The 9,472-nt window shown below is 51.5% G+C and overlaps 2 protein-coding genes across 2 annotated transcripts; both read right to left on the bottom strand.

The window, feature by feature from the left end:
* Positions 1 to 784: 784 nt before the first annotated feature.
* LOC311428166 (olfactory receptor 14C36-like) lies at positions 785 to 1,726 on the bottom strand (the record flags this gene model as incomplete). Its single annotated transcript, XM_084539710.1, has 1 exon — positions 785 to 1,726. The coding sequence occupies one exon, from the start codon at positions 1,724 to 1,726 to the stop codon at positions 785 to 787; it is 942 nt and encodes a 313-aa protein (XP_084395836.1).
* A 5,045-nt stretch (positions 1,727 to 6,771) lies between these two features.
* On the bottom strand, positions 6,772 to 7,704 carry LOC311428165 (olfactory receptor 14C36-like; the record flags this gene model as incomplete). Its single annotated transcript, XM_084539709.1, has 1 exon — positions 6,772 to 7,704. The coding sequence occupies one exon, from the start codon at positions 7,702 to 7,704 to the stop codon at positions 6,772 to 6,774; it is 933 nt and encodes a 310-aa protein (XP_084395835.1).
* Between the last annotated feature and the right edge of the window lie 1,768 nt (positions 7,705 to 9,472).

Genomic DNA, 9,472 nt, shown 5'->3' with positions numbered 1-9,472 from the left:
GGCCAAGGGATGGGTCAACCACAACTTCTCTGGGCAACCTGTTCCAGTGACAACCAGCCCTAAAGGAACCAGCTGGCTCAGGAAACCCCCCTGTAGGCCATGATCCCCCAGTGTGCAGCAGAACGTGCCCACCTGCAGCTGATTGCCTCAGTGAGTCCTGGCCCAGTCCCAGGGCAGCTGTCACCAAGCATGTCCCTGGAGAAGAGCAAGGGAGCATTGCTGTGCCTGCAGGGAGGCAGAGGGGAGAAAGAGCAAGATGTCTGTGTAGCCACCTGCCCGGGGCAGGGTGCACTGGGGCTGGGCCAGGACTCTTGCTCTGGCCTGGGCAGAAAGACTGGCCTGGAGGGACACAGGCTGAGCGACACCAGAGAGTTACACACTGAAGTGCGAGTGGGATGAATTATTACAAGAAATTTCCACTCAAAAAGAGTGGATAGGCATTGGAACAGGTTTCCCAGGGAGATGGAAGAGTCAATGTTCCTGGGGGTTTTGAAGGAAAGGTTGGGAGTATTATCTGGAAACATGGTTTGTGGGTAATATTGGTGGTTGGGGAACGGTAGGACTAGATGGTGTTGGAGGGCAACACCATAATGATTCTTTTACAGCCATCATGATTCTATGATTTTTGTGGGCAACATTAGGAGAATTAAAGCTACTTTAAAAGCAAACAAAGAAAAGAATACTAACCAAAAGTAAAAAAAACAGAAGCAAGAATAAGCCCAACCAGAAAAGCAAGAGAAGACAGAAGTAATGTGATGTCACATAACGAGTCACACGCAAAAATTTAGCAGATTGTTGCTTTTGAAACATATCTAGTCATTAATTTCCTGAGTGCAACTTTGAGCTCCTGGTTCCTCATGCTGTAGATTAGTGGATTCAGTGTGGGAGGTATCACCGTGTACAGAAACGAAACCACCAGGTCCAGGAGTGGGAGGGACACAGAGGGGGGCTTCAGGTAGACAAACATGAGTGTGCTGAGGAACAGGGAGATGGAAGCGAGGTGAGGGAGGCACGTGGAAAAGGCTTTGTGCCGGCCCTGCTCAGAGGGCATCCTCAGCACAGCCCTGAAGATGTGTATGTAGGATAAAGCAATAAAAGAAAAGCATCCAATACCAAAAAAGGCACTAACCACAAGAAGCCCTACTTCCCTTGGGTAGGAGTTCAAGCAGGAAAGTTTAAGGATGTAGGGGATTTCACAGAAGAACTGGTCCACAACATTGCCGTGGCAGAGGGGCAGGGAAAATGTATTGGCAGTTTCCATGAGAGCATTGAGAAAGCCACTGCCCCAGGCAGCTGCTGCCATCTGGGCACAAGCTCTGCTGCCCACGAGGCTCCCGTAGTGCAAGGGCTTGCAGATGGCAACGTAGCGGTCGTAGGCCATGACTGTGAGAAGATAAAATTCTGCTGATATGAAGAAGAGAAACAGAAAGACCTGTGCAGCACAGCCTTGATAGGAGATGGTCCTGGTGTCCCAGAGGGCATTGGCCATGGCTTTGGGCAGAGTGGTGGAGATGCAGCCCACATCGAGGAGGGCGAGGTTGAGGAGGAAGAAGTACATGGGGGTGTGGAGGCGGTGGTCACAGGCTATGGCACTGAGGATGAGGCCGTTGCCCAGGAGGGCAGCCAGGTAGATGCCCAGGAAGAGCACGAAGTGCAGGAGCTGCAGCTCGCGCGTGTCTGCGAATGCCAGCAGGAGGAACTCGGTGATGGAGCTGCTGTTACACATTTATTGCCCCTGGGCAAAGTAGTCTGTCCAAAAGAAGAAATGACATTGTAAAATTGAAGGACTTCTTTGACCAAAATACATTACATGTCTCATAGAACAGTCACACACAACACAATCTTTCACATTTCTTTCACTGGAAGAGCTTTCTGTAGCTGCCTGGCTTACCTCTGCTTGGTTCTCTGAGGGTGCCACAAGAGGCAGGGAGCTGTGCTGTGGGCTCTGCAGCAGTTAGTCCTGGGCTACAGCAACAGGTAAAAGGGAACCTGGAGTGATCTGTGAAGTCCACAGGTCACAGACATGAGGAGAAGGTCAAATAATTCCCTAAGAAACAACAAAGGTGATGTCAGTACTGTCTCTGTGCTGAGGTGTGTAAGGTGCCTCAGAACAACAGCAATGCTCAAGGAGCCTTAGTCTCTACTACAGATGTTCCAACTCCGTGACCATCCTTCTGCCTCAGCACATGGGCAGGAAAATGAAGCAGATTCTAAAAAGTGCACTGCCTTCAGGTAGCTCTTGCCGGGCGGTTCTGCAATGCAGTGCCCTGGGGAGGTGCGGGGCTGTGAGCAGCCTGCCCCAGGCAGCAGGCTGTGGGCAGCAACAGGACCCTGCCCTGCCCTGCCCTGATGGGGGGGCTCCTTCCACCCACAGCTTCTCCCCACAGCCCCTGGGCAGCTCCCCGTGCAGGCTGAGTGCTGAGCCTGGCAGGCGGCAGAGGCCCTGCCCCAGCACACAGCCCCTGGGGCACAGCAGGGACCCTGCTCTGCACCACAGCCCTGGACACCCCTGCAGCTGCCTTGTAGCACCTTCTCCTCCACACCGCACAAGCCACGAGAGGCATCCTGGCAGCTCCTGGACAGGCAGAGACATCCCGAATCCAGGAGCCGCTTCCAGGAACCTGCCCTGCCCCATCCTGCAGCCAGAGACTTACTGTGGACAGAGCTGTGAAGGATTCTCCTGCTCTGAGCTCTCCTCTGCCCACACCCACCAGGCTGCCTGGAATCCCTTCCTGCCTGGGTGCCTGCAGTCAGAGCCCCCAGCCCTGCTGCGCTGTGCAGAGGAGCTGCTCCTGGGCACAGCTGTCTCTCTGCACCAGGGCCCTCTTGCCACGAGCTGTCTCTGTCCCACGAGCCCGGCCCAGCTCAGCAGCACAGCACCAGCCCAAGGCACTGCAATCACCCCTCTGGGGGCTTTGCTGATGAGCCCACGAAGCTCAGGCACTCAGAGACAATTGAAGACAGCTCTCCAGAAGTCCAAGTCAGAGGCAAGTTTCCTGCAGTGTCCCCCTGAGGGCCAGCACTCACACAGCCTCCCTTGAAGCTCGTTAGAGCAGAACCCTGGAGGCAGTGAGGACAAGGAGACAAAGGCAATGTGAAGGTGACACTGAGGTGTGGGAAAATTGGATGTGTGTCACCAAGCACCTTGACAGACCTTGTCAGACCTTGACTCCCAACTCAAGGAAGGGAGATCTTTCCCTTGACCGGTTGCTCAGGGCTCTTTGTGGGGCAGTAGGAGATGGCGATGTGCATGGCCAAGTGCAGGAGAATGGTACGACCCCTGCCTGCTTCATGGGTGTGTGTCAGGAGGCAATGAGGCCCTGGTTCTTCAACGATCACCTGTCTCCTCATGGGCGTCAGTGGCAGAGATAACAGTCATAGATATGAACACAAAGACCTGGTCCTGTTGGGACTTTCAGCCTTGTCACAGCCCTCTACCCTGTCTATACATGGCTTTGCTAGGGACTCCGAGACCTCCACATCTTTCCTTTTTGGCTGCAGACCCTTATCTCTGTGGTGTCACAGCAGATCTGAGCTGAGCGTGATAACTCAGATCTTCTTGGTGGCCATGCTCCTCAGAAGGCAGCTCTGTAGGAAGCTGCCCTGGTTCCTGCTGAGCAGGCACCACAGCTCGTATGGCATCCCTCGTGGTGCCCAGGCCCTCCTCCTCCTGGGCACTACTCACTCAGCAGGGTCCCAGTCTGCCCTGATGTGTGGGGTTTCTCTTCCTCTAGTACAGGACTGGGCTCTTCTCCATGTTAAAGTCAAATGTTTTCTGAAGTCAAAATCCAGCAATTTCTCAAGGTTCACCCACAGTGATGTTCAATTCTATCAGCTGTTAATGTCAGCAGGCAGACAGTTCAACCTTTGTGTAATTGTGGTATATCTGACTAGACAGCAGCAGCAGCAAGAGTTGCAGGGAAATTTGGATTTTTCAGGAGTAACCAGCTAAATGGAATTGCAGCACAGTCACTCAAGGGCAGGGGATGGAAGGCTGTCAGGTTCCACATTTGCTGTGCTTTTTTCTCATGCATGCTGTCAGTTTCTCTGGAATCGTGTCCTGAATGTTATGGGGCTCTGCAGGTGAAAATTAGAAGGGCCAAAGCCCAGCTGGATCTCAATCCATCTATTACTGTCAAAGACAAAAAAAAAAAAAAAAAAAATAATAATAATAACTAAAAAAAAAACTATTTTAAGTGAAGGAGGATTGGGGAGAATCATAATCCTTTATTGGATTTTGGGGGGAAAACCCAGTGACAACGGATGAGGTAAAGGCTGAGACACTTAATGCCTTCTTTGCCTCTGTTACTAGCAACAAGACCAGTTGTTCCCCTAAACATTTCTTCCTCCTCATGGCCAGTGCCATCCTTCCAATGCACACTTTGTGGCAGTTTTTTTCTGCTGCTCTTTCCTACTACCAAAGAAAGCTCCATCATGCTGGACACATGAGATGGAGTGATCACCTCAGACAACAAGAGAAGATTGACCTATGTCATCTACTTGGACTTCTGTAAGACCATTGCCATGGTCCCACTTGACATCCTTGTCTCCAAATTGGAGAGATACACATTTGATGGGTGAACCATTCAGTGGTTAAGGAGTTGGCTTGAAGGTCACACCCGGAGAGTGGTGCTCAATGACTCTATGTCCTAGTGGAGGTTGGTGACAAGTGTAGCTCAGGAGTCTGTCCTGGGGCTGGTGCTGTTTAATATCTTTATCTATGACATAGACAGTGAGATCGACAATGAGACAGTACATTCTGCGCTTGTAGCCCAGAAGGCCAACTGTATCCTGGGCTCCATAAGCAGAGGAGTGGCCAGCAGGTGGAGGGAGGTCACTTCTACTTCTAGTCCTTGTACTCTGCCCTTGTGAGGCCCCACTTGGAGTCCTGCATCCAGGACTGGGGCCCACAGCACTAGAAAGGTGTGCATCTGTTAGAGCAAGTCCAGAGGAGGCCCACAAAGATGAGCAAAGGGCTGGAGCACGTCTCCTATGAAGAAAGGCTGAGAGAGCTGGGGTTGCTCAGCCTGGAGAAAAGAAGGCTCTGGGGTGACCTCTTTGTGACTTTCAGTACTTAAAGGGGTCTTATAAAAAGATGTAGAGTGACTCTTTGCTCAATTAGATAATGATAGGACAAGGGGGAATGGTTTTAAGCTAAAAGAGGGAAGATTTAGATTAGAGGTTAGGAGGAAACTCTTCACTTAGACGGAGCTGAGGCACTGGAACAGGTTGCTGAGAGACCTTAGGGATGCCCCATCCCTGGAGCTGTTCAAGAGCAGTGTAGATGAGTCCCTGGGAAACCTAATCTCATAGGAGGCATCCCTGCTTATGGCCAGGGGTTTGGAACTAGGTGACCTTTAAGGTCCCTTCCAACAGGAGACATCCTCTGATTCTATGGTCTCACTAGCTATACCTCAAGCATGACTCCCATCCCATCAGGCTTCCTGTGGTCTATCACCTGACCGGAACAGAAGGTGCCTCACCATCATCTTCAGTGCCTTGAGCATGCTTCTGGACTTTACGGTCCCTATCAGTGCCACATTTCTGCTGCTGGTCCGTCAGCTGCACAGACAGAAGTGGCCTCCCAGCCTCCCTCACAGCCATATGCTTCCTGCAGGTCCAGCAGATCCTGAGGCACACCTGACCTCATCCCAGCATTCCCAGCCAGCTCCTCCTTGTGGCCTGTGATCTGACCACATACCTGTCACCTCACATGCCTCTTCCAATGCCATGGGACTGCTGCAGGACCTCACAGTCCCTGCCCTGCCCCGAGGGGACAAGCAGCTGAAGATAGGGGTGGACTGGGGTTAAATTCACAGAGAGCATGGCTTCACATTCACAGAGTCTATGAGCTATATTCAACAGGTACATCCATATCAGTTTAATGGGTGCTCATTAGCTGAATTAATGTAATAAGAAAAAGCACAAACACAACCACAAACAAAACAAAACGAAACAGGTATACTGGCTATTCCGTCAATTATTTGCATTACAATATATGTACAGAAGCAGATCAAAAATTTCTTGCATCCAAGACACATCTTGCAATCAATTTCCACAAGGAATGCTTGAGCTCCTGGCTTCTCATGCTACAGATGAGGACGTGCTCTGCTGGAGGCACCACTGAGTACAGAACTGCCACCACCAGGTCCAGGGATGGTGAGGAAATGGAGGGGGGCTTCAGGTAGGCAACCATGACAGGCCTGAGAAAGATGGACACCACGGCCAGATGAGGGAGGCACATGGAAAAGGCTTTGTGCTGGCCCTGCTATAGAGACGACAGGACTGTCACCTAGATTCACAAAGTCTAATCGAAATACAATAAGTGGCAGCTGGGCTCTTGGCCCTGAGCCACTCCTGGTTGCTGAGGCTGCTCCCACAGCACCAGAGGAGATGGGAAGAGAGGAATACTGAGACCAATGAATTTCTGATGATATCTTTATTGTCTTTCTCTACCAAGGAAGCCTGGTTCTCTGTGTATGTTAGATGATATGGTCAAAGCAAACACAAAATGTAACATTTAGAATGCTAAGAATAATATTATTAAAAACAAAATAAAATATTTTAAAAATACTAACAGAGGAAAATAATTTTAAAAATATTGTATCATTTTCCCAAATAACATTTTATTTCTTTTATGATTATTATTAATGATAATGTATGATTATTATTAATGATAATGTATTGATAGCACTAGTAATTATAAGAATGATATTTTATAATATGAATCAAAATTGCATATTATCAGAAATACATCTTCTGAACACATTACTAATGCTTAAGAAGCATGTATTGAAACAGTTTCCTCACTGCATCCTTCACCTCTTGGTTCCTCATGCTGTAGATGAGGGGGTTCAGTGCTGGAGGCACCACTGAGTACAGAAGTGCGACCACTAGGTCCAAGGATGGAGAGGAAATGAAGGGTGGCTTCAGGTAGGCAAACATGCCAGTGCTGAGAAACACAGAGACCACGGCCAGGTGAGGGAGGCAAGTGGAAAAGGCTTTGTGCCGGCCCTGCTCAGAGGGCATCCTCAGCACTGCCCTGAAGATCTGCATGTAGGACAGCACAATGAAAACAAAACAACCAAATGTTAAAGAAACACTAAACACAAGTGCCCCAACTTCCCTGAGGTAGGCATCTGAGCAGGAGAGCTTGAGAATCTGTGGAATTTGACAAAAGAACTGGTCCACAGCATTGCCATGGCAAAGTGGAAGGGAAAATGTAGTGGCCGTGTGCAGGACAGCATTGAGAAAGCCACTGCCCCAGGCAGCTGCTGCCATCTGGGCACAAGCTCTGCTGCCCAGGAGGCTCCCATAGTGCAGGGGCTTGCAGATGGCAATGTAGCGGTCGTAGGCCATGACGGTGAGAAGGAAATATTCTGCTGATATAAAGAACAGAAAGAAAAATACCTGTGCAGCACATGCTTCACAGGAGATGGCCCTGGTGTCCCAGAGGGCATTGGCCATGGCTTTGGGCAGAGTGGTGGAGATGCAGCCCAGGTCAAGGAGGGCGAGGTTGAGGAGGAAGAAGTACATGGGGGTGTGGAGGCGGTGGTGGCAGGCTACAGCACTGAGGATGAGGCCGTTGCCCAGGAGGGCAGCCAGGTAGATGCCCAGGAAGAGCGCGAAGTGCAGGAGCTGCAGCTCGTGCGTGTCTGCGAATGCCAGCAGGAGGAACTCGCTCACAGAGCTGATGTTGGGCATTCTCTGACATTGAACACAGTTTTCTGTTAAAGAGGAAAATGCAGAAAAATGTTAAAACAGAGTTCTCTGAGGAAAACCTATTGTGTGTCGTAGAGCACCCCCAAACTGAGCCTCTCTCTTTGCAGAAGAACCTTTCTGCATCTTTCTTGTTTGAGCTGTGGCTGGTGCTGGCTGAGAGGAACACTGGGAGCGGGGGCTGCTGTGGCTCCATAGAAGTCCTTCCTGCTGTGCAGCTGGAGAGAGGCAGAAACATGGGGGAAAATTACATTCCGTCCACTGGTCTGATCCATGAGCTCTGCAGTGTTGTTGCAAAAAAATTATCTGAATACAGAGGCAGAGCTGCAGGGATTTTGTTTCCTTTGTTTTGTTCCTATTATCCCAGTAACACTTAGGAGAGGTATTGGATGGTTGAGCTCCCTGACATTTCCTGTGCACTCCCAGAGAAACCCTGTGGGTGCCAGGAGGAAAACAGACTCTCCCTTGGTGAAGACTGAGCAGAGCAGCTCTGTCGATCAGACCAGTTCTCAGCAGTCAATTGTCACCCCTCTGAGCTGCAGGACAATCACTCTCAGGTGTTTCCCTGAGAAAAAATGTAGATGACTGCTAATCAAGGAGGGCCAAATCATGCCAGAGTTTGAGAGCATCTCCTCGTATGGGCTCTGCCTGTACTGCTGGCCATGCCTACCCCACATCCCATGGGCTGCACGGGGAGAGGAGGCTAGGGAGGGGCTGCTCCAGGGGAAGGTGTCTGCACTGCAGGGCATGGCCATGAGGTGCCCGAATCCCCCCTGCCACTGCGTTTCTGCCAACAGCTCCTTCTGGCCGCCTGCCCCTCTCTCTGCTGCCTGCAGCTGTCCCTGCCAGGAGCTGCTGCTCTGCGCCCACCTCTTCTTTCCCCCTGCCCGTGCTCACAGACCCCAACCCACGCGGCTGTGCTCAGCATTGCCCTGCAGCACCCTGCCACCAACAGGGCCCTGCCAAGGGGCACCTCCATGGCTGCAGGAGCTATGGGGCAGCTGACAGAGAGCCCGGCATGGCCAGCCAGGGCAGGGTGTTCTGGGCTGACTGGGGGCACCTGGCTTAGGGCACTCCAAGGGGCTTCTGCCGGACTTCCTCACCTCACACTGCAACCCAGCAGGACTCTCAAAGCCTACTGCATTGCCCACTGCCCTCCCAGAAACAAGACCTAGCAGGAGGAGACCCTTCCAGGACCTGCAGCAGCATGGCCCTGCAGCCAGGCACTTACCTTGTCAAAGGCTGTGCACATTTCTCCTGCAGGCAGCTCTCAGCATCCTCTCACTCACAACTGCCTTCAGCCCCTGGCCCCTTCTCTCTGTGTCTCTGCCTCTGTGTCTCTTTCCTGCTGCGCTGTGCAGAGGAGCTGCTCCTAGGCACAGCTGTCTCTCTGCTTCATGGGACTTTTTTAAAAGTGTTTTCTCTGTCCCATGAGCCCGGCCCAGCTCAACAGCACAGCACCAGCCCAAGGCTCCTCTGGAGGCTTTCCTGATGAGCCCACGAACCTCAGGCACTCAGAGACAATTGAAGACATCTCTCCAGAAGTCCAAGTCAAAGACAAGTTTCCTGCAGTGTCCCCCTGAGGGCCAGCACTCACACAGCCTCCCTTGGAGCTCGTTAGAGCAGAACCCTGGAGGCAGTGAGGACAAGGAGACAAAGGCAATGTGAGGGTAACACTGATGTGTAGGAAAACTGGATGTGTGTCACCAAGCACAAGGGCCAGGCCTTCACCTCAAGCGCTTGGGAAGGGAGA

Source organism: Aythya ferina, assembly GCF_964211825.1.
Source record: "Aythya ferina genome assembly, contig: HAP1_SCAFFOLD_29, whole genome shotgun sequence".
Lineage (NCBI taxonomy): Eukaryota > Metazoa > Chordata > Aves > Anseriformes > Anatidae > Aythya > Aythya ferina.
This window is presented reverse-complemented; position numbering and strand designations above follow the sequence as displayed.